The 25,892-nt window shown below is 37.5% G+C and overlaps 1 protein-coding gene across 1 annotated transcript; it reads right to left on the bottom strand.

Moving 5' to 3' along the window:
* Positions 1–9,726: 9,726 nt before the first annotated feature.
* LOC146455170 (spermine synthase-like) lies at positions 9,727–24,412 on the bottom strand. The gene is made up of 11 exons (XM_085094598.1): positions 24,308–24,412; positions 21,250–21,435; positions 20,368–20,464; positions 19,087–19,229; positions 17,544–17,635; positions 15,019–15,173; positions 13,749–13,838; positions 12,578–12,689; positions 12,301–12,380; positions 10,726–10,844; positions 9,727–9,878 (listed from the first exon to the last, which is right to left on the bottom strand). Exons 2-11 carry the CDS (start codon positions 21,417–21,419, stop codon positions 9,848–9,850), a joined length of 1,089 nt encoding a protein of 362 aa, XP_084950724.1. The 5' UTR covers positions 21,420–21,435; positions 24,308–24,412; the 3' UTR covers positions 9,727–9,847.
* Between the last annotated feature and the right edge of the window lie 1,480 nt (positions 24,413–25,892).

The following is a 25,892-nucleotide window of genomic DNA, read 5'->3' as shown; positions in this document are numbered from 1 at the left end:
TGTAGCTTGAAATGAGTTTTTGTTCTTCAAATCAAACCATGTCGATGTTAATTATTGAAAAGATTTATACGGTAAAGTAACAAAACTGAGTAATTATTTTATCTTGACTTCAACCGATTGCATGTGCTTGATTGGATCATCCATCAAAAATAGCACAGTGTGTTTTCCGAAACAAATGATAAAAACTTATCAATATTTAGCAAGCTTTACTAACTGACATTAAAAAACAGAGGTTTTTTTCTCGAGACTCATTTACCTCAGTTCCGTATCTTGCTGTTCCAATTAAATTGCGAGGACAAAAAGGAATAATAAAAAAGTTTCATGCTTCAACTGCTATTACGAGAAGAAAGGCTCAATAACATAGGTCTCATTTATGAACGGTCACTTTCTTGTGAGGATTTTATCTACAGACTCAGACGACGTTAAATCCCCCTTACAGAGCATATTAACCGCACCATAGGAAATCATTGTACCGCTCAACAGTTTTCATCATGCTGAATGCCGGTCGCTTTGCTAGTAGTATAATGTTTATTTTTTGAAAGACCAAATCGCTATAAGAAAGTTTGTCGTCAGCTCTCTGTTGGAGGACGGATGTATGTGTTGTTCTTGCTGTTCATCTATCTAGTTAATTGTCAAATAAATAATTTTTTAGGTGTTAATCAATGATAATTAATTATTAGGTTTTCTTAACTTTACTTAATCTTAGTTGAACAGATTTTTATGTTTTTTTAGTCTCCCAAATTCGTAGGGCACTTGTGCTCGGCTATCCAGATTTGAGATTTGAACCTAGTTTAATGGCCTTAGCTCCCACGAGTCTCCTGTAGCTCAGTGGTAGAACATCCGAACTAGTAATCGGAAGGTCTTAGGTTCGACTCCTGATAGGAGCACTCGGATTTCTTTTTTCCGAGTATGCCTGCGTCACTTTCTAGAATAATCATCATTCTCATTAAATAAAGTTGTTATTATTATTATTATTATTATTATTATTATTATTATTATTATTATTATTATTATTATTATTATAAAATGCTACTTGCCACTGACGGTATCACGTTAAACATTGACAACACCAAAAAGAGTTATTTCAATTAACAAATGTATAAGTCAGAGCCTAATTCACTGAGCAAAGTAACTAGTAACTTTGTATCGAAAACCCGAAATATTTTATTTAGGACTGAATTAGCTAAAATAAGGTTCATTACTGCACAATAAACGTGGTGGCTATTATTTTTGAACAACTAAATTTAGCAATTACAAGTTAAAATTGCTAAATTTAAGCATTCGTTAAATATCAAACTTGTTTTGAAAATTCCTAAGTATTGTTAAAATGCATTTATAAATAATGTCATTATTGTTCAAGTTATATATTAGCCGCTAAATCCTCGAATATGCTGCAAGTATCCGCGACATATTCAAGCATCACAGAACTCGATTTGTTAAACGCGAAACCGCAATATCAAGAACTCAGTGCTTTTTCGCAGTATTTTACATGAAGGACTGCCATTTGCTTTACAAACGCCAGCAGTATACTGAGTACAATAATGCGCCCACGCAGTTAACACAATCTTACATATATTTCTTTAAACTGAAAGCCATGGATTTATATTTTTCACCGATATTCATTGCTACAGCTTCAATCGGGACTATTTTTGTGTGGCTTACTTAAAGTACTTCATGTAATTCACTCACTCAAGCCTTTTTAAAAGCTCTGTTACTGAATCGGGAACGGACATGCCTCCCTTTTATGGATAAAGAATAGGCTTGTGGTTTTCAACTTTCATAAGTGCAAACAATGGCTTTTTTTTCCTAAATCCAGCGTAAATAATTCGTCTAATGTATCTGAAAATGTTACAGATGCCGATTAGAAAACAATTACAATGTAGCTAAAAGGAGATTTTCAACAAACAATGAAGTATCTTAAATTGGAAAATTGCGTCAGTATTTCAAAGACGAGCTGTATGTCACTAACTGCGGTGCGCCACTGTGAGACAACAACATCGAACAATCAAAAAGACAACTTAAATGACGCAAATCCTTTTTCAGTTTGCTTAAACAAGAATATAACACTTGAAAAGTAGCCCAAAAATAACTTTATGACTAAAAATCATTCTACCTAAGATCATGAAAAGAAAAATCGTGTATAAATCACGTCGAGAAAAGACAAAGAAAAAAATACGTTCTTTTACGAAGGCGGGGAATTTTTAGATGTAGCGGGAAGTAAAGCCATAACTATTCCTCATAGGTTTAGTTCGGCTGAACAGCTCCGATTTGCTTGTCGGTTCATGATTTTATCGATATTTCATGAGCGTGCACTAGTAGGTAGAAGACTAGGTAGATTCTAAGATTATTTTACGTTTTTGTAAGGATCATCAAAAGGGGTTTACGTCAAAATGGCTTTAGGTCAAGAGTGGAATCAATAATTATAAAAAGGACTAAAGCGTCACTTTCCAGGTTTGGCAATGAGTTATCATTCCAGAAAGGATCTTTTCAAGGAACCCATTTTTGTCGTTCTTAATAAAAAAAAGTTAAGCTCATAACTCGAGAAAAAAAATGCATATGTTTCTATGTATAACATTCGACTGGCTGGAACATCTCCTATCATTCAAAAAGAATCGACTGATTGCAGCTGTTCGATTATGAGGAGAGAAAAATGGCGCGCGATAAAAGATCGTTGCACATTTCAGACTACGGTCCTGCATGAGTGGGGACTATTTACCTATTCTATGAAGTGCTTACATTATAGGGAGTACTAAAGTGATGACGTCAAAAAAACTAAATCATGGAATTTGGTGAAGTGTTTTAAAAGAGCATTAAAAAAACAAAAGTCCACTTGCCAAAACCCTAGCTCCTTATTCTAAATCGCGGCTGACCGATGAGGGTATTTTCAAGTCTTATTTTCTTCATACAAATCCGAAGGAATACTGAAGATACAATCGTCAAATTAGAGAGCCAGGCGTATAGAAAAATTATCTATAAAAGTTCTCATATCTCAGACGCGAATTGCAATAAGAGCTAATTACTACCGACCAACTGGACGCTTATACAATTCCCTTAAAATTCTAGATATCTTATCAAATTCGAAAAATTAATATTCTTCATATTATTTTTACTCTATCCTTCCTTCCCGCACCACCTTTCAATTTCCTTCTAGCAGCCTAAGCACTCCAGTATGGGCTATTATAAAGAAAGGTTCTTACTGCAAGCAATGCGGAAAGTTTCCTGCATATCAAAACTGAGATCGAGTCACTATTTCAAAGACATGGAATGTCACCAACTATTGTGATGTCAATCACAATAAATCAGTAAAAGGGAGCAATTTATATATTTAATAGCGGACAACGAAATGGTGTAACTAAATCCTCTTTCCGAAAGAGGATTTAGTTTTTGGCAGTTTCCGTAAACATGAATTGACACTTAAATGGGAATCCCAAAATAACGTTATCACTCAAATACTTGCTGCCTTAGATCATAAAAAGAAAAAAATCGCTCGTAAATCACGTAAGGAAAAGATAGGTTTTTTTGAGCACAAAAGCGGTAAATTTTTAAATATACCGTGAACTATAATTGTAAACTATAACTGTAACCTATAAATATGTTTCATATATTTTGTTTCACTGAACAGCTTCCTATTTTATCGATATTTTGGGAGCGTGTATGTGTGAATGTCTGTTACCAAGTGGAGCAGCTTATTTTTGGAGAGCTTAATTTTATGCTTTTAGCAAGGATCATATTTTGATGGGATTTATGTCAAGATGTATGGCCTTGTTAAGAGTGGACAACATTCCCCAATACAAAGACGACTGGGCTGTCAGTTTCCAAGTTTAGCTTTTATTCCTCATTTCAGAAAAGATCTTTTTAAAGAACAAATTTTAATCGTTCTTCATAAAAAAAGTTAAGCTCGTAATCCAGGCCCTGATACTTTCTTGTGCTTTTACTATAAACGAATCGACAGAGGAGAGAAAAATAGCAGTGGAGAACTGAACGAGAGAATACCGGAGATGTATTGGGACTATTTGCCTACTTCCTGAAACGCTTAAACGGCTAAAGTTATAGCGTCACAAAAATTAAATTTATTACATCATGGGATTTGGTCAAGAGGATTAAAAATGGAAAAAGAAAAGAAGTCCACTCGCCAAAAATTAGCTCCTCGTTACAACTTGCAGCTGCCGGTTCTGAACTGAAGGAATCATCGCATACATTGTTATTACTTTCTCAGTCTTTCATCGCGCACTACCTTTCAATTTCCTTCGCTGGCTAACACTGTATGCCCCGTATTCACTGGAGCAAGGCTAGTGTCGCCTAGTTTAACGAAAGAGGACAAACTTGGCGTAAATTTGAGTGTTTATGTGCTTACATGCCGCAGGATTTCGGTCTGGCTGGTATCACGCCGCCTCTTGGAAGAAATTAAGACAGGAATAATTATTTCGGAGGCAATCTCCTGCGCGGCGAGCCATCTTTTAACAGATAACATACTCACATATTAAGTTTAACATTTACTCTTTGTTAGCATTTTCCCTCAATTTTCTTACACGGATGAAAATAAACATTCTTCTGGAAACGGTTCGCGAGAGTTTAGTCACTTTGTCGTAATTCTTTGTCTCTGATTTTCCAGCGCTGGGGTACGATTTTCATACAATCTCGTCCACAGGGTATTCTTTGCTTTACAAAATGGCAGGGCAGACGAGATGAATAAAGAAACCACCACGCCATGCTTAGATAAAGATTAAAAACAAAAGCGAGCAACTAATTGGCATCCAGAAAGCAGCATGTTATCGAAAGCGATAGTCTCATGCACCGTATTAGTGATGTGCTTTCCTTGAAGCTGAATTCAAATAGAATTTCTCCTAATAAGCAAAGAGCTTTAAATAACGTTCAAGGACGTTTAACACAAATAATATGTAAGTTACAAGGATAATTTGTTCGCCAGGCCACTAAGAAAAACGAAGTTCCTGCGACAGCCTCTCGAAATCTTTTGTTTCTCTCGGTGCAAAGGTAGAAAATACAACCGAGTAATAAATAAAAATAAATCTTAAGTCTCCAACTTTTCTTGCGGCAGCCAATGAATATATATTGATGGTTTGTATGTGACGTCATGGCGGCCATGTTAGTGGACAGGAACAATAAAATTTTTTTCTCCTCGGGTAGTTAACTGCCATTTTTATGCAAACTATGTGAGCAAATTTTCTTCTGTTTTGTCCACCAACATGGCGGCAATGCAAACCACCTATATACTTCTACGGCGGAACACGTGATTGCTCAGCGATATAAAGGTAACTGAGCTGTATTGGTCTTAAAATGTGGAAACTAAATTTAATATTCAATATTTAGGTGAGATTAGATTTCCATGTGAAATCACTGCAACATCAATGGCGGGGTGGGAAATAGCCAAATTATCTTTCAGATCGAGGGGTCAAGGTGGACTTTAAGCCTTCCTGAACTGAACAATCCAGGCAATAACACAGGAAGCTACTCAAATACTGAGCCATCAACTGGCACGAAATGTGTGTAAGGTACTCGGATGTAACCAACAAATTCTGACACGTATTATTTTAACTACGGATACAAACCGTACAGGTTTTCCTTGTCACTGACCGAGCATACTGCAGTGTGCGATCAATGGGATAAGCTTAATACTTGTTTCGCACAAGTACTTCTCATTAATTTATCAACAAGGTAGAGTGGATCCGTTTGTTTCAAACTGACATTAGGAACGTTACATAGTTTTCACTAAATATCCTGAATCCCACCATTATCTCGTACAGTTGTCTGGTTAGACTTAGTGGGGGTCTCCTGTTTCTATTTTGAAGTTTGGACAACCTCTTCCTATCCTGCCGAATATAGTAGAAACTTCCAGAATTCAGGGTTTCGGCAAGCTTTGGAGAACAGTACCGAGATCACGTGATAACAAGTGACGGATTCCCAGGTTCGCCCTGTTTTACTCAAAGTGCCGCAACCGTTGCACAAAATGAGCTTTCAAAACTGAATTGGTACAAAAATGAATTTGCACCATTTTTCTGCTCACAAGAACCTAAACTGACCAGAGTCGGCGTGCGTGAAGAAGTTTAAGATCTGGTGGGTGTATGTATAAGTGAAATATTAGACGGAAACAATAAAACTGTTCTCATATCAACATAACTTCGTTTTAGTCGACCCAAATTTAATATTTATCTCATCGATCTTTGGGAATAAAATGATGGTTGGATGATAAGCGGCAAAGTATTAGAAATTTAGAGAAGAGAGGGGGTGTGGGGGTTGTATGTTGTACAGAAAAAATGTTAAGATCTTATAATGTTTTGCACCTGCCCTCTGTTTCCCAATGGTGCACCTCTGAAACAAGAGATTTTAAATTTCATTTGAAGGAAACGGTACGGCAAATCATGTGGAAAGGATTGTAATATAGCTGTGGCTGAATAATATTTTACTTCAGTCTATAGTAATCGATAAAGTTCAGTGTAGATATGTATGACGAACGAAGGCAAAGTTTAAAATCAATTGTAAAACCTATTTAAAATAAATAATATATACCCAAAGACGCGACGAGACTTTTCAGATCAGCTACATTCTTCTATCTAATTGAAGCTTTTAAGCTTGATCAGTAAAGTCCTTTGCTAACCGTAGAGATCTGAAGATTGCAGATCCTGAAAATTTCAGAAACAAAATTGACTGTTTTCTCTCGTTTTTCGGATTTCTTTCAAAAGGGTTCAAGTAAATTTTGATTTTCTGAAAAGGAAGCTGCTTATTGATAACAAGGATCAACAAATGCTTCAAAAGTGGTAAATGTCAGTGTTGCGAAATTTCTCGCCCTTCGGTCATTTTCCCAAATGTAGCTTGGAAGTTCTTGTTTTTGAAATCAAACCATGTCGATGTTATTATTGAAAAGATTTATACGGTAAAGGAGAAAAACTGAGTAATTATTTCATCTTGACTTCAACCGATCGCATCTAACATTTGCATGTGTTTGATTAGATCATCCTTTAAAAATATCACGGTGTGTTTTCTGAAACAGTGTTTTAAAGAGTTTGATAAAAACTTATCAATATTTAGCAAACTGTGCTAACTGATGTTAAAAACAAGCGTTTTTTTTCTCGATAATTCATTCTTGCTGTTTCAAATAAATTCCGAGCTCAAAAACGAAAAAAGAACAAAGAAACTGTTTCTTCATTCAACAGCCACTACCGGAAGAAAGGCTCAATAATATAGCTCTGATTTATGAACGGTCACTTTTAATTCATATTGTTATATTGATAAGGCTAGTGGCCGATATAAAGCGTGCTCTGATTGGCTAAGATCGAGATCAGAGCAGGGCATTACGCACCCGTAATGCCCACGCGCCGATTTCAGACTATGCAAATTAGAGTTAGGCTTGAATTGAAATTCTTTTTTTATTTCCTATAAAGAAAGGTCTGGATAGTAGCAGATATGTCGATATTCTAAGAAACCACACAACACTGTCGAAACATGTTTTCAAATTTAAAAAGTGTTGTGTGGTTTCTATAAAGAAAGCCATATATAAACAACTTAATAACCTCGACCGTCGGTTATTAAGTATTTAGGATTTTATCCACAGACTCACAAGTTAAAACCACCTTACACAGCAAAATAAACCGCACCATTTGAATGTACTCCTCAGCCGATTTTATTTGGATGCCGGCTCGGGTGACGACTCAAAAATTAAAATCACCTTGCACAGGGTCGCAACCAGCACCACAGGGAAGCAACTACACAGTAGCTTTCATTTCAATCGCTTACAAGCTCAAAACCGAGGCCGACCATTTTCTAGAACATAAAAATCGGTACCATATAGATGAGTACTGCTCGATAACTTTTCTTTGAACTGTTACACTTTGGAATTTCATCCACCGACTTAAAAGGTAGAGCCTCCGTGCACAAAATATAAAGAGCACCACAGAGGAGCAATGTAATAGGTTTGCGGATGCCCGAAGAGAGAGAAGATCTGGGTACGAGATCAGGCAGTAGTACTCAGAAGCTTTCATCGACTGGTACGCGCGGTCACACCACGGGATTTTATCCACAGAGTCCGGGTCACGCTTCAGGAGTTTATCCACACATTGAAACGTTGCAACAGCACTGTAGCATGACAAACTGCATGCTTCTCAATGCACAGTTGGTTTATGGTCACCCGGAGCGTGCGCGGCACAGCTCTCTTTTGGCGCCCGTGCGAAAACAAGCACATGTCAACGTGATTGACATGATTGCACGAATGTCACGTGAATGCGACCAGCATGCCTCATGTCAACCCCTAGTGTGCGCGCCGACGAAGGAATGTTCGAACCTGCTTTTAAACTGTTGTCAGGTGTTTAGAAAGTTTTTTTTAAGCTTTTCGCTGACGAGGACATTTAGAGCGAGTACAAAAAACAAAAAACAAAACAAAACAAATAAACAAAAAAAACAAAAAACCGCTAAATTTGTCGCTTTGACAGAGAAAGACTATTATCATTATTATCTATTTAACAATTTTCCCGCGAAATCACACGGAAAATTGCCTGAAACTTTGCCGACGAGGTCGTTAGGTCGAGTTAGTTAAAATCAGGGGATTTTGCGCAAGTTTGAGCAGGATATTTGTTTTATTATTCAACACATTTATAACAAAGCACAGTTTTATCGAGGTTTCGACTTGATCGGCGCATTACAATGTGCTGAATAATAATGGCGGATAGTCGAAGGTGACTTCAGTATTAAAAAACAGCATGGATTTGTTCCGGAATTAAATGGCTGATTACATATCACTCACGGTGTGAAGCAGCCAGCGCTGTTATTTATCTGAGTGCCGTGAAACCAAAACCAAAGTTATTACTCAGGTCAATCACAGAAAACGTAAACAATAATGGCTGCCGCACACTAGCCGATTTTTCGTCGGCCGACAAAAAATCGGCTAGTGTGCGACGGGCTTAAACCAATCAGAGCTTAAAATAGATGATGAATCAGAGAGGGTTAGTTTGTAAAGAAACTGTGGTGTTGCGTTAGTGGGGAGTAGAAACGAATGTTTGGTTTAATCAACAGAGTTTTTTTTTAATTTAATTTAATTAATTTAATTTTTAATTTAATTTATATTGGTAATTGAACTGAGTGGAGTGCAATTTGGTCTGAAATCATACGCGTGATTTCAAAATCAAACGAGCGCGCAGATTTGAAATCACAAGTATGATTTCAGACCAAAATTGCACGACACGAAGTTCAATTACCACTTAATTACATCCATTTTGAAATCACAGAGTATCATTGTCAATATGAATATTCTATTTGTGTTACTTCATCTCCATTTTGATGGGCTAAAGAAAGGATGCAATTTAGAGCAAAAAATGGTGCAATTTGGGAATAAATTGCACCATTTTGGACCAATCAGATTCCAAGGATCACCAGTGATTTCAAAATGGATGTAATTATTAATTTTATTGCTTCCATCACTGATACATTGTTGTTCATGATAACTATACAATACTAAATAAAACAGTGATTAGGGAGTCTATAGAAAAGATAAGGTAATTTGGCCAACGTAAAGAGATTCGAGTGCTAACGTTTCGAGCGTTAGCCCTTGGTTGGAGCGAAAGAATAGAGCTTAAAATACAAGAGCAGATGAACGCATCTCTTGCAGACTCGGTCACGGCGCCACTCACATACAAACACTACACATGCATGGAATTACCAAGAACTTAACACCGCTTTTAAGCATTTGAACTGAAGAATATGTAAAACTTTCAACCATCGTTTGACACTTTTCACTACTTTGTTTTATTGGATAAAAATTAAGAATGAGAATTTCAATTCCTCGACCATGTGTACGTGTACTCCAGCTAGTACGCCTATGAATTTCTTATTTGTTCAGTGTTCATTTCCTCCACACCTCGTAGAAAGTCCAGCTGATAAACATGTCAAGGACGAAAACATTCACAAGGTTTTATGAAAATATCGGTAAGGAGTGTGAATTTTTCCCGCGGACTTTGGGTTCCAAAGCGTTTCTCTGCGAAAAGCCTACATAAATATCCCGATCCTAGTACAGGTGTACATGAAAGTGTACACGGCGGAATTTTTTTTATCAAATCTTCACGCTTTTCTCGTAAGAAAATCGAAAAACAATTCCCTTTAATATCAATTTTTCTTCCCCGTGTTTGAGGCGTATGGAAGTGTCAAATGTCACTTCCGGTTGGGGACAATACCGCGCAAGACGGGAGACTGGGGATAGTAGGGCTGTGACGTCAATACAGGAACACTAGGCTCGCCATTTCTCTATTCCTCAATTGTTTTTCGAGTGCAGAGGAAGAAAACTGTGTGCACGAAAAAATGAATGGGATTGTTGAATACTCAGAATGAAACAAACGAGGAATAGAGAAATGTGTGACTAAGCGTTCCTGTATTGACATCACAGCGCTACTATCCCCAGTCTTCCATCTTGCGCGAAATCGTACCCAACCGGAAGTGGAATTTGCTTTTATATGCCTCTAACGCAGGGACTAAAATTTGACAAGGAATATCGTTTTCAATTTTTATACGAGAACAACATTAACATTTGATCAAGCGAATAAAACAATTGGAAACTGTCACATGCACTTTTAACTGGAGGCCTAAATCAATGGACAAAGCATTAGCACGACTTCTGAGCAGTGCTTTCCTTTTGTTGTTGTTTTCGAAAACAAAATTAACGTTTTTCTTGGCCCAGTTTGTTCCTTGACTTAGGAGTGAACAGGTTACAGGGTTTAAAAAGGATACCTTTCTTCAAATGACGGAACATGAACAAATTCTCTTCTGAACTCCACAGGGAAACACAGGTTCATGAGCTGTTTTTCGTACTGTTCTATTTGCTTCTTACGTGTAGCACCATTTGTCCCCTAAAAACAAATACAGTCAAGTAACATACATGATGAGTTGCTACCAGAAAGGATGCGGCCGTCATTTTTAAGCGCGCAAGCGTTCTCTGCATGACGGGATTGGTCCCAGCCTCGTTCCCAGAGACTGCGTTCCTTTTGATCAGCACCAAGGAAGCGTGGATACACTTTAATGACCGTACTTAAAGTACGCTCCAGCGTGGACGTGTGGCCTCCGCTGGCCTAAAACGTACGCGGGCTCTGGGGACGAGATTAGATTGGTCCGAGAAGCTCGAGTTGTTTCAAACTTGGTAATTTTGCGCGGTTTATGACTATAGGCAAAAAGCAGATCTTAGTAAGGTCTGCTGGAGCCCAGAAAGAACACGCACTTTCAGAGACAAATAAGCTTCAATCTGGAGAAAAAATGTAATTTGTGATGGCCAATCTGTTAATATTTTGTAAGCACGGAACAGAGAACTGGGTCCAGTTGTTCAAAGCCCGATTAAACTAATCCTGGGTTAAAGTGAACTCTTATTCAAGTTTAACTGCTGACCAATAAAGATTCTTCCAAAATATCTTTGTTCGTTAGTTTTGATTTAGTCTTTTCTTTGCCATTAGCTTAAAATTGGCGAGTTGGACCCCCTCGATTATTATTATTATTGTTATTATTATCATCATCATCATCATCATCATCATCATCATCATCATCATCATCATCATCATCATCTTTTAAAAGATTTATAATGAGCTATATAAAAACCTAGGTCAATAATTAATCGGGGATTAGCGTTAATCGGCTTTCGAACAACGGAGTGAGCGTGAAGCCGGTTGATAGATTTGAAATAGTGACTGTTTAGGGTTTGAAAAAGAAGCATTTATTCGTAGAATCCCTAAGGTAGCACCATAGCATAAGTCGGAGGTACACGGTCCCATTTTTTACCAGTAGCTGGTTTTTCGGGGTTTGCGCGTCCGGCTGTGGTGTGTAATATAATAGTATTGTACATCAAGTGTGTGAGCCAATAAAATGTTTCATGTGCCCGGATGACCTACGAGCCCCTGCTTCTACTTTGTCAATGTGTTCAGTTGTGCAGTGGAGGCAAAATAACGCGAGAAGAAGAGTCGAACCTGGGTCGTCAGATTCCCAAGCGGCAACATTACCACTAATTTTTTGGCTAGATATCCTAACCCCAAACATAAAGGCTACCTGTAAGCTACCTAAGCTTAATTAGGCTAACCGGAGAGCTATTTAGGTTAACAAGGCTAACTTGAATGTTATTTTGTTAGTTATCAGTCTGTCATGGTAAGTAAGTATCCCCCATTTTGAAGTGGGCGTAAACAAATTACCCGGTCCAGCTGTCGATCAGTCGGCCATCAGTTCTTTCATTCAGCCGACGTGTAAGACAGTTGCCTATCCCGTTAGTCTATGGGTCGGTTGGTAGCAAATTAAAATATCAAGAGCGAAGCAGTCAGCCATCCCTACCTGCGCGTAAAATTTCGCTCCAGGTTTCAGCACACGAAGTGTAAGGTTTAGTATTTCACGAACAAACTCCCAGTGTGAATCTGGAAGAAATGACGAGACGAGACGTAATTTAAAAATGAACAAACACTACTAACAAAATAACCCGGTGTTGAGTCCGGACAGGTACTGCCAAGTGATAGTTCAAATTGTTTAATTTGTTTCAATATCCAGACATGGCTAATCATCATCATCATCATCATCATCATCGTCATTATTAAAGACAAAACTTTGCACTTACCATGTAAGGAGACGGATATTGGTATGTCCGTCAGATCATTTATCACATAATCAAACGTCCTTCCTTGCTCAACGTACTCCTTCAATGCCTTCACGCAGTCGTCAATCCTTACCTACAAAATTATAACACAGAAAATGATGCAAAAACCTCAGGAAGGTAAATCAGACAGGTCGCAGAAATATTCCACGTATTTGAACGCTGACACTTCTTTTCTTTGTTTGTTTTTGGTTTAGTTTTCTTTTGTCTCGTTTTTTACATTTGGTTGTTTTTTTCCTAACCTTTGTGTTCCGTTTTACGTCCTCTGTTGAGTTGGGTAAAACCAGGGTTTATTCTATAAATTAGCTAACGAGAATCAGTAGGCCCACTTGCAGATTATACAAGATCACAAAAGAGGACCCAATGTATTTGAACTTCTCAGGCACGGCTTCAGATTTACCAAATTAAGAGCTCAGAGCATTAACTACCTATGCCGCATTTCAGATAGCTTTTGTTGCTTAAATTCAGATTAACCGGTTGCTCCAATGTTTTATCCTCTGCTTTGCGCTTCATTTTATGATAAAAAACGGGAATCTTGTCCGTAATCATAGGTTTTTATTGAAAACGAAGCGTAAAGCAGCGGATTTAATATCAGAGCCATGTTTTCTGAAGGAATTCAATACCACATGCTAAACCTCCCGTGAATCTGAGTTAAAACAACGAAACGTGATCTAAAATGCGACAAAGGTAGGTTATGCTGAGTTCTTCAATTGAAACACATTACAACCTGAGTCATAATAATAATAACAATAATAATAATAATAATAATAATAATAATAATAATAATAATGATAATAATAATGATAATAATAATCATAATAATAATAATAACAATAATAATAATAATAATGATAATGATAATAATAATAATAATAATAATAATAATAATGATAATAATAATAGGTAATAGACTAACTCTAGTATATGATAAGTAGACTAACAGTCTAATAGTCTGGCCAATAGTATTCTGAGAAATTGTCCTTTTTATATGTTGTTCCCAGGGTAGTTAAGTTCCCTCAAGGCTGGATTTGGCCAGTGGGTAAACGGAAAGAAACAGGTTAGAGCTAACAAAACTTACACTTGATCAGGATGTCAAGGTTTGTATAATGCGTGCACGAATGTATATTTTGCTTACTTCATAGTTTTGTCCTGTATATGAATCCATGGAGCTGCCACAAATTCCTCGCAAGTATTTTACCGCAGCATCAACAACAACTTTGTCTATGTTGGCAGGTTAAGGACTCAATGTAAAAGTTGTGATTTGACTAATTCCTTTTAATCCAAGCTCACCAGTTTTTTCCATTAGTAAACTCCCTAAAAACGTACACAAAAACGCACAAAAAATTCCAAAAACTTCAAACCTAGCGTAAACAATGTTGTTAGTATAGGGACAATTTCACAAAAAAGGCTTTCTAATTAAGCTGCATGGTGCCTATTGGCTGTGTTATGTTCGCAAGGTATTGTGGTAAAATGTACAGCCGTCATCTTTTCCGTATGGTCGATTGAGACTCCCTCCTGTTGCCACCCCTGCCACACCCTCCCCCGTCTTTTGTTCTTGTTTTGCATCTGTTTCTGTCTATTTTGTTACCCTCTGTAGCGATGTAATAATAAACATAGATAAATAAATAAATACTTACTTCGTTTTCTCGGTCCGTGCTGTAAGTTACGGACCGAGTTTTTTCCCGTTGATTTATGGTCCACGAAAGGGAAAAAAAACAATGATTCGTAGCTTACTGTACGGACCGGGAAAACGAGGTTAGTAAGATACTTATTTTATCTCTGAGATTAATCGGGCGCGCGGGAAAGGAAGCTTTCAAATTTAGCGGGCCGTACAGTGAAATACGGCCTGCAAAATTGACCAATCACACAGCGCGTACTAACTGACAGGTACAATAAATACAAAATAACAAATATGAAATGCTCACAATAAATATGAAAATGCCCCTGCATATTGCATGTCTCAAAGTTACAGCTACACTGTTCTAAACAAACCTTATCATTTACGTTAACAACAACGCGCTGTTGGTCTTTCTCTTGCAACGAAATGCACTGCACAGGCGATACTGTAACGTGCTGTCAACCAAAGATTTACCCTAAGTCCCTGTTCTAACAATTGCAAGGAGTTCCTTTGTTCAACGTACAGTGCAAATTTGAACAAAAGAAACAAAAACAAACAAACAAACAAACAAAATGAAATAGACCTTACTTACTCTATCTGCTATCTGCCCATTACAAACCATGTGATATTCTCAGAGGAATCGATTCCTTCAAAGAAAAGAAGGCATGTCAGCCTAAATATGTGAGTACCATCACATGATTTGTAATTAGGAAACAAAACAACAAAGGGAATAGGGTCTATTGATGGTAAACCAAAACAAAGCATTTTAATCATGATTCAAGGATATCTCAACCATGGTGACAAACTTTGGTGATTCCTTCAGCAGCTCATTCAACACTCCGCCATCTCCTCCCCCCAGAATTAATATGTCTTTGTCTTTGTAGCTTTCTCTACCATTCCCTAAAAGTGCTTTTGTGTAGTCAATGTCACTTTCTGCCAACACTAGAGGGAACAAAAGCAACATTTATGGAGAAACAACAGTGCAAAACCACAACACAGGTGCATAATTATTACCGTGTTGATTGAGATCTGTCGAAAATAAGTTTTACATTCAAAAACTCATTAACAATTCATAAGCCCATTGACCTATCAAATGGTCGATAATACATCACGTGCAGTGACTTTATATCGATAAACCTCCTCCTTATTAGTATGAGGTGTTTTTCTCGTATGCTAATTTCCATCATTCACAAATGCATCATTGTTACGAACTCTATTAATTGACACACGCTTTTCCAGAAAAGTTTTGAAGCCATTCAAAAAACTTGCAGCACAAAAGTACAATATGTTTTATTGGGTCTAAAACCACTCAGCTGCGCCTCGTGGTTTTAAATCCCGATAAAACACTGCTGCTCGTTTTTTAAACATTACATAAAATACCAATGACTTCAATAATTATTCCTGAATGTACCTGAAGAACAATGCTGTCACTGGACAAATAACTGGACACATACTTATTTGAGCCATTTTCAATGTATGATAAAATAATGACATTTCTGATTTTCAGTACTGTGTTCACTAATGCAGACAATAAAATAACGTTAAAAGGGAGAGCTCCTTCGTGGAATTTATTTTAACTGTCTTATTTGACTTTGAATGGATGAAGGGTCATCACAGTGATATACAAAACTTATTGAGTAGCTGTGGAAAAAAAAGCCTGATTAAAACCGAGGCTTGAATGGGATATACATTTTACACTTACTGCCAAAATAAATAAATAAATTAATTAGTTAATTTAAACAAATCGAATGTGGTTTAGCGTTGTCTGTTCTCTTATCGACAATGATATTCATCATCACAGTGGTCAAAATGTTGCGCCTCATGAGTCCACAACAAATTTTGACCACAGCGATGACGAATATCGTTGTTGATAAGAGTACAGACAACGCTAAACCACATTCGATTTGTTTTTTACCACAAATATATAAATGTCAAAGAAAATTTTTACAATAACTGTCAAAATTTTGTGCGCTGATTGACGTGAGCAGCGTTGTCTAGACTCTTATCGACAATGGAAAATTAGCCAATTAGATTGCAAGATTAGAAACAGTTGCGGTAAAAAACTTATTACACCCATTTTGAAATTACTGGTGATACTTGCAATCTGATTGGCTCTCAACAGTGCGATTTATTCCCAAATTGCACCATTTTTTTGCTCTGAATCGCATCCTTTCTTTAGCCCATCAAAATGGAAATGAAGTAACAAAAATAGAACATTAAAATTGACAATAAAACTCTGTGATTTCAAAATAGGTGTAATAAAGTGGTAATTGAACTTTGTGTCGTGCAATATTGGTCTGAAATCATACTTGTGATTTCAAATCAAACTCACGCTGCGTGCTCGTTCGATTTTGAAATCACACATATGATTTCTGACCAAATTGCACTCCACTCAGTTCAATTACCATTATTAATAATGCTTTAGAAATACACAGGCAAGTAAAAACTAGCGACCAATTAAGACCATGCTTAATAGAATGAACAAACAGATTCAATCCACGCCACAGTATTTATTTAAATTACTCCATTATGCCAATCTAAGATCTTACTCCGTTGAACTCGCTTATATTATTCATTCCTTGAGAATGGCATCATGACGTCGCCGAAACGTCGGAACATTTTATTGCTAGTTTTTACTTGCCTGTAAATAAATAAATAAATAAATAAACAAATAATTATACTATCTATTTTTAAAAAAGCAAGTGCTGCATTATCAGCCACCTAAGGCTATGGTGTTTCAGAAGTGGCTCTAAAACAACAAGGAAATTACTATGAGCTGATGTAATCAAGAACTCAGCAAAGGACTGGTGGGATTGGAAAAAGATTTTGTTGCTGTCTTTTATGCCACCAGGTGTGATGTGAAGGCAGACTAAGTATCAGAATTAAGGATGGTGCCTACTTTTGCTACTGCCCATCTCAAGATACTCACTCAGGTTTCCTATGGGTGGTGCCTACTAAATAAATGCAGGGATAGTTTTGCATGGTTTAAACTATGCGGAGAAAACAGAACTTAAGCAAACTATGCTCTTGGTATCCAAAGTGAAAATTGGGGGTAACCATGCATTTTTCAGAGATAATAAAGTTTCAAATATTAGGAAAAAAACGCCATACATTGCTTTGTATTTTACGGCTTTTTAGAATAATTGTTGCTGAAAAATGCGAGGTTACCTCCAATTTTCTTTTTGGATTTCAATAGCCCTAGCTAAGATCTTCCTTTTCCTGCATACACTGTACTCATAAACCCCGGAAAAATACTTCAGTATTAGTAGGCATCGTCCTTAAGTACAAATCATTTGATCCTGCAGTACTTACTCTCCTCTTCATCTAAAAACAGCATGTTTCCATAGCGATTAGAATGAGCAATCCAGACATCCTGATACTCTGATTGCTGGTTAAATACCACCCTGAAAAATAAACAGTGAGAAAAAATTAAAGAAGTATAATTATATGTAACAATGTGCGCATTTTTTGATACCATGCATGGGTATTACATGGGATTAGGGCTGATAAGGGAGACCAATTAAGGAAGAATTGAAGGATGTTGTTATTAAATTAAAGTGGAAGAAAAATTGGGATACACACTGATTCTCAGGGGGATACTGTGGCAGAGCATAAGCTGGTGACAGCAAATGCCAGGACCATTCATCCACTAACTGAATACTTTTAATCAGAGTAAGTTACATCTGCCGGTGACTGTTGTAGAGATAAATGTTTAGCTGTAAACTAAACATTAAATTAAATAAAAAAGCATAGCTGTCTACATGCACTGTTAGTTATAATAATGTAAACCAAAATGTTTATATTGGACCTGATCAACTTGCTGCCTGAATACAGAGAAACAAAAAGTTATAAGAAATATAGTTTTGTGGATCAATAGGGACCCTCTGCCAAAAAGAACCAACAAAACTCTCCCAAAGTTCCAATCACCCCCACCCCAAAGCTAGCCCTTATAATAATAATTTATAAACTTTAAACCTTAAATGTTCACAACATTTCGTAAACGTATATGAATTTCCCAAACAAGACCAATATCATTCATGAACATTTATTTAATAATAATAATTTAATAATTATTATTGACCTTCATTCATTCTTGGTGCAAGAGGAATGTACTGTTAGTACAAACTTATGTAGATGGTGTTTAAGTGGGCTAATTAATTATGATCCAAATTGCTCCAAATACTGTAAGCTCTATTTAATTATTTGGTAAAAAGAACACAGAGCTTATGTGACTGTAAATACCTTTTTTTTACACAACTTCCCGTGTGTATGACAAAAAAGAGCAGCTGCTTAATAATAAATTGGGTTTTGTATAGGGCCTATTTGAGTAGGAGTGCAAATCCAGTAGTCCCTGCCATGCAGGTTTTCGCCCTATCTTTTACTGTAAGCATACATGTAGGTCGGGATAAATTATGGTACTGTCCTGACTCATGCCACTGTGAAAGATGTTACACAGGTCTGGTGATATCATCATTTTACTCAACACACTGGTAGCCAGAAGTTGTACTTGACAGCTTTCGGAGGCTGTACAGGGCTACGGTGTATACCCCTGGTCTTATGAACCCCACCCACCCATCCCTTTCTCTGCACCTTTGTCTTACTCACCATTTGAAGGGGTGCCTGGAAAAAAGCCCTAAGTGACTTCTGATAAATTGTTAGATTCTCCTTCCAAATTGCCTTGTATTCGCTTGTGAAACAAGAGGAGAATTTGACCTAACATAAAAAGTCATTCTGCACACCCCTTCATTTGCCCTTTAACACAGGTTTCCACCTTCATCTAATGATGGTATGCCAAATCATAGCTTAACAACTTCTCTTGCACCTGCATGCCCTCCAATTGGTATAAACAACTCACTTGTCAAAGTCATATTCCTTTAATCGACCATCTGACGTATCATGATAGCGAAGAACTTCCATTCCTCTAAAAATGGTAGGGATAAAGTCTGCCTTCACACATGACAATGCCTCCTTAACTTTGCCACGAAGGTTGATGTAATCCTGCAAAATTATATTTTAATCAAACAACCTTCAAATAATAAAAATGTAGAGTTCCAGGAAAAATTCATCATACCTGTAAACCCTTAGGGGGGTGGAATGGGTCCTTTAAAACCCAGCACAAACTTTCGAATATGACTATTTACTTGCTATCGTCCTATAATACAGACACAGTGAGACGTTTTCAAGTGAGTAGGCACAAAAAATAATACTGCATTTCTTGCAAAGTTGGTGTTACTGTAGGTCTCTCCTTTTTGGATTCTATTTATAACTGTTTACATTAACTGCTTAGGAATTCTTTTGGAAACAAACAAGTTGACAAATTTCATTGTTGGATTCATTTAACAAGATTTTTAAGCAAGATGTGCACCTGTTATGGCTGTATATTTACATATAAATTTCATCACACTTTCAAGATAGTACATTGCTTTAATTTATAAAGCCTGGTTTACACGTACGACGGAAGCATAGGCATAAGCACAAGCACAGAGATATGTCCAGAAATGCACTAATGAGATGCATGAACTGTATGATAGACATCACAAAGTGTTCCCTACTCTAGATTCTTACAAAACACAAATAATTCTGTAAAACATGAAGTCATATAAAAATGACAAAAAGGTCTGTCTTATATAAAGTACCCAAAATCAGGGTATTTCTGGACACAAGTGTAAGCACAAGCAGAAGCACAAGAAGCCTACGAGTAAACTGGCCTTGAGCTTGCGCTTATGCTTGCATCGTCCCGGTTTACACGTATGATGCAACTATGTAATGATGAAACGATTTCCATTCTCTTGTGCTTGTGCTTGCGTTGTTGCAATCGTACATGTACCGGTACGTGTAAACTGGGACAACGCAAGCCAAGCACAAGGAAAGGAAACTGAAAAACAGTGACAAGTTGTCAGCCTACATTGTAGTCTGCCATGCTGGAATAAAATCTCGCGATAAAAGGCAGTCGGGCCGCGCAATTGTGCCACATTTTTATGCTTCTGCGCTTGCGTATTTCCCCTTAGCTTATGCTTATGCTTATCGCAGGTGTAAACATCCTTGTGCTTGTGCTTGTGCTTATGCTTATATGCTTGTGTCACACGTATAAACCATAGTTTGCCAGTAGGCCTTTTCATCACAGTTCAGGAGTTACCTCTCGTTTAAGGAGCTTTTCTTCAGCAAGACCTATGACATATTGAGCCACATCTAATGTGATCAAGCCATCAGGAAACAACCTTACTGTACACTGACTGAAATGAAATACATGAAATAATAAAATTAATATAATTAAAGGCAAGGTGGTATAATGGTTTAAGCACATCAACTGGATGTTCAACTAGAAGATCAGAGGGTCTGTGGTTCAGTACTGGGCTGTCTGTGCACTGTCATGTTGTTTCTTTAGACAAGAAACTTTGCTCCACATTGTCTTTCTTCACCCAAGTATATAAAGTGGGTACCGGCGACATACTGCTGGGGGTAACACTGCGATGGACTGGCATCCTATGGGGGGGGGGGGGGTGGGTAGCTAAACTCCTAGTTTTTTAAATGCTCCAGCCATACATTATTGGCCAAACCTTCTACCTTTAATTATTTACAATTTTTTTGCAGATGTAAAGAGCAAAATAAAAATAATCCTCTCCTGAATAAGAGGGCAGGGGGGGGGGGGGGGGGAGGGCATGGGGCATAGTTAGAGTAAGCTCAAAACTCAGAAACAAACTCTTAAGGTAAATTAACATACAACTGCTTTAATCTGTTATGTATGCAGATCCTACACGTTGGCTGAATTAGCATAAACCTTTCTTTTACCAGCTGCTTCAGTTGTGTGTTTACATAATTGTGACTTTTTAATATCTTTAATATGTAGCTTTGTGTTTCATCTCCTGCTAAGCTACATGTCAATATTGCTGGCATTCAGTGATGTTGATGGCTGCAGTGTTCCTGTTCTCCAAGAAGAGCACATGAATTCTAAGTATTCATATTGATTAAGATTGATATTCAGTCATGCACTTTTTTTACATTTATTTTATTTACTCACATTCCATGTTGACCTGTAAATAGCATTACAGTAGAACTACTAAAATCTGGTTTATCAGCTTGAAATGATTCCTTTAAAACTTCAGCGATTTTATCTTGCACTGGCTTCATCCAGCTCCCAGAAGCATCTGGTGTGACACGGAAGTCTAGCAATGTTTGATTCACGGACATATTGAAGTTGTTACAACTGCAAGAAAGCCAAGTCCCAAAGAAGACTGGAATTAATAAGTTTGACTGTGTATTGATATTATACAACACAACTCCCATGCCTACGGTTATTAATTAAATAATCAAATGAAAATTTTTTTTTGTTTCCCGCAATCTAGAGTGTGAGATAGAAGAGGTGTACTTTACTTGGCAATTCCCAAAATTCCTAGTTACAGTACTGGTTAAAAGTAAGTTGACAGTCTTTTTTGAGTCTCAATCATCCATTAGATCTTTGATAGCCAAAACTTGATAGAATCGAGTGTTGACTGGATCAAGGGCAAAATTGATCAGACCTTGTGTCTTATATGGGGTGTCCAATATAGTGGTTGACACCTTGGTCGACTATCGGTCAATACATTGACCAGATAGTGGTTGAGTATCTGTTGAGTATCGGCCGTTATACCGCCGATAAATTGACCCATCATCGCTCAACCATCAGTCGTGATAGCATCACTAGTGTGTTGGCAATAAATCGGTGAACTGTCAGTCAAGTATCGGTTAAGTATTGGTGGTGTATACAACTTTTTTACTGGGTACTAGACTGCTAATACTACAACATCTCCTACCCTGATATACTACATGTATAAGTACATAGATACAACATCATCAAATGTGGATCAACTGTGTGTCAATGATATGTCAATCAACAAGTGTCAATGACCCAGCAGAAACCAACTATCGACCAACAGCCAACAAATTGGCTTCTACTCGGCCAATATGTCAGACTTGTATCGACCGATATCACGACCGACAGTCAAACGACTATCAGCCGACTGTTAGTTGCTACTCATGTATCAACCTTGAGCTGTCGGCCGCTACATCGGTTGACACCACCTGAAAGAAACAATGTCCCGCGTCGACCAAATGTTGATGATCTGTAGGCAAAGTAACGACCAAACGCCGATCGATAGCCTGCAGCAGCTGACTTTTGGTTACACACTAGTAGATACACGACCAATATTGACTGATACCCAACCACTACATGGATGATACATCGACGGATATATTGACCAACAGTTGACCGAGGTGTCAACTGCTACATCGCTGGACACCCCCTAAGACACAAGTCTAGGTCCAATTAAGAATCGGAGGGTGTAAACTGCAGGTTGTAGGTTGCAGGTTAAAAAAATTAAAAATAAATAAAACAAAAAATTACATAAAAAATGAAAAAATTTAAACAAAGTTCACTGGGACAGAGACTGGCACCATATTCTCTGAGGGTCACATGATTCGCACATCTGGGAAGCAGGTGAGAGTAGAAGCTAGTGTTGAAAGATGTCATCCCTGCAGTTTTTGTGGGTTTGAAGATTAACATGGATCAAATAATGCTATAAGTAAACTTTTGGAAAGACTTGCTAATGTGTGGTCGAACGTGATATACAGTGAGCTTGTTTTTTAAGCTTAGCAGCGCCATGTACTTGCATGTGTGCATTTACCGATTAGTAATATATAAAAAACTGTTCAATTGAGGCCTTAAAAAAATTAAAAATAAATAAAACAAAAAATTACATAAAAAAATGAAAAAATTTAAACAAAGTTCACTGGGACAGAGACTGGCACCATATTCTCTGAGGGTCACATGATTCGCACATCTGGGAAGCAGGAGAGAGTAGAAGCTAGTGTTGAAAGATGTCATCCCTGCAGTTTTTGTGGGTTTGAAGCTTAACATGGATCAAATAATGACCAACAAGACATTGTTATATGCTTGTATAGATAAGAATGCGACGCTGAAGGTGAGAATATAAATCGAGATGGCATTCCTTTTCAGGAAAGGAAAGGTAAATAAAATATCAATCAATGTAATTTTAGCACAAGAGTCATTCGACCTCCCAGGAGCATGCCTTTCAGCTACACCAATTCTCCTGCGGTGATAGTACAGGGGAGGTATAAAAATTTGTTATAAGTGAATTCAAATTTTAATGCAAAACTGCGTTTTTCAGATAATCAGAGCAATAAATGGAGGAGCTCGTCCCTATTATAGGACGATAGCATATAATTAGTCATATTCGAAAGTCTGGGATGAGTTTTAAAGGACCAATCAGCTAATGGATTTGACCTGATATTTAACCTAATTTTTTTTTCAACACCGAAATAGTAAAAAAAAGCAAGCTGCGCCTATATAAACAATGAACACTACAATATTTTCGACATTTATCTCATCAAATCTTCCAAATCATTTCACTTATTTATGTTCTATTAGCTTTCAAATGACGTATTAATTTTAGCTAATAGATTCATTCAAATAAACTGGAGTAAAACATTTCATTATGTGAGTGTATTTATGCGAGTTTTATATTAATTTTTTACATTTTTTTATTTTAATTTTTAACCTACAACCTGCAACCTGCAACCTGCAACCTGCAGTTTGCATCCTGACCCCTGCTGTGCACAGTGCCAGCGGTAAAATTACAGTGTTTAAATTTCACAAGATTTACAGCCAGCCTGCATACCACCGTTTGGATGTTACTTAAGCCTTAAAACAAGTACAGTCACTTTATAAATTTTGCATGACTTAAGTGATAGTTAACGACAATCAATTTTAGATAACAACAATCAATTTTTAACGCAGCATTTTGTTGTCACATTTATACGCGTTGGATGGTTTTCAAGACATGTCGGCTAACAGGTCAAAAACTGAAACATACTTAGTTAATACAAACAAAATAACCTCCACGGATCAAAGCTTTTCCATCAGCGTCCCGTCAGCTCAAATTCAAGTAGTATCCTGCGCTCTGGCGGTGCTGATTCGGCTGAGGTGGCCGTATCGAAGACCGCTTATTATTCCGAGAACCGATGGCCTTATTGAAGTCTGTTACAACCTAAATACACTGAAAAAAAGTACTAGAGCTTACCGTAATGATAAACAGTTGAATTGTGAGTAAACTTCCTTGCAAAATCAATTATTTTTATACGTAGTGAAACCGCGTGCATCTGTGTCCATCCAAGTCGACCGAGACAGAGCGAGATCTGGGTCGAGGTTCGTGAGCTGCTGGTAGTTCGAGAAATCAAATTACGCTTAATTACTCGGGCCGTAAGACGGACCGAGTTAAGGTTTCGGTAGCATTATCAAATTCTTTTTTCTCTTTGGGGTCGCGATGGGCCGAGAGATAAGACTTCGGGCTACGAGTTATTGTTTTTGGTCTCGTTTTTTGTACTCGGCTGGTACGAGTTACGTTTTCTGTCGTCTTATCAAATTCTTTAAATTCTCGGTCGCGTTCTTTGTGTTCTTTGTTTTCGGGCCGTGAGGAGTGTTTACAATATGCGAGCCAGACGTGCGAGGCATGAACAGCATGCGAGGCATGAACAACCCCAACATAAACTGCTAACCATTAAGCTAACCGGGGAGCTATTTAAGCTAACCTGAGTGCTCTTCAGGCTAACCGGAGTGTTTTTAGGCTACAAAATATTAACGGCAGACTGATCCCAACGGCGGAGGTGACGAGCTTGATAGAACAAACAACAAAAGCTAGAATAACTGAAATATATTTGTTTTTTTAAAAAAAAAAACAAATTTTTGCCCGATATTTCGGTTTGCAATACAAACCTTCCTCGGGGGCTGAACAAAAAAGAAAAGTGAGAAACATAAAAGGATCGTTACAAAGAAGATTTAAAATATAAAATACATGACAATGATTGGTTGATTAGGACTAAGTTACAAGTGTGAGACATGTCATTGGCGTGTTTCGTCACGTCTATTTATACCAAGAGGGTGCAATGTTTTAGCTTTGTTGATTAAATGAGCTTCACGAGCCTTTCTAACTGAGTCACGTTTGCTGCGTATAAGTTCAAGCGGGATTAGTTGGGCGTCGTTGATTGAGTGGCCAGGTTGGTTGAAATGTAGCGAGACAGGAGTAGGGTTGAGCAGTTGATGGTGATTCAGGATAGATCTGCGATGCTCCCCGAAACGTTCATTAAGTTTGCGCTTTGTCTCCCCAATGTATTGGGAGTGGCACTTCTTACACTGAATTAAATAGATTAGGTTTTTGGATTGCAAGATATGTAGTCAGTAATTTTGCGTGATTCGTTAGTGTTGAAAAAAATGTAGTTCGTTTGACCTTCTTGGAGAAATGGGCAAGTTAGGCATCGCGGGTGGTTGCATTTATGAATAGGCCTTATCACGGTTTTCGACGCCATTTTGACGGGTAGGCAAACAGGTTTGAAATAACAGTGTTTGTATGGAAATCCAATGTCAAATAATTTTCATAAAACATCGCTCCTGAAAAATTCATGAATTGGAAACTTTTGGCACTAGGAAAAGGATTTTAAGAGCAAAATTGGAGGGATGTAGCTGTGACAGAAAGCGTCCAGTCGTGTTTTGAACTTTCCATACATTTGTCTGTATAGCGAACCAGCCGTGAACTGCTACTAAAAATAGTTCGCGGGAAAAAATACAGGGAAATGTATGGAAAGTTCAAAACACGACTGGACGTTTTCTGT

This window comes from Pavona decussata, unplaced genomic scaffold, assembly GCF_977016875.1.
Source record: "Pavona decussata unplaced genomic scaffold, jaPavDecu1.1 SCAFFOLD_285, whole genome shotgun sequence".
Taxonomy (NCBI): domain Eukaryota; kingdom Metazoa; phylum Cnidaria; class Anthozoa; order Scleractinia; family Agariciidae; genus Pavona; species Pavona decussata.
The sequence above is the reverse complement of the archived record's forward strand: the minus strand, read 5'-3'. Positions and strand labels throughout refer to the sequence as shown.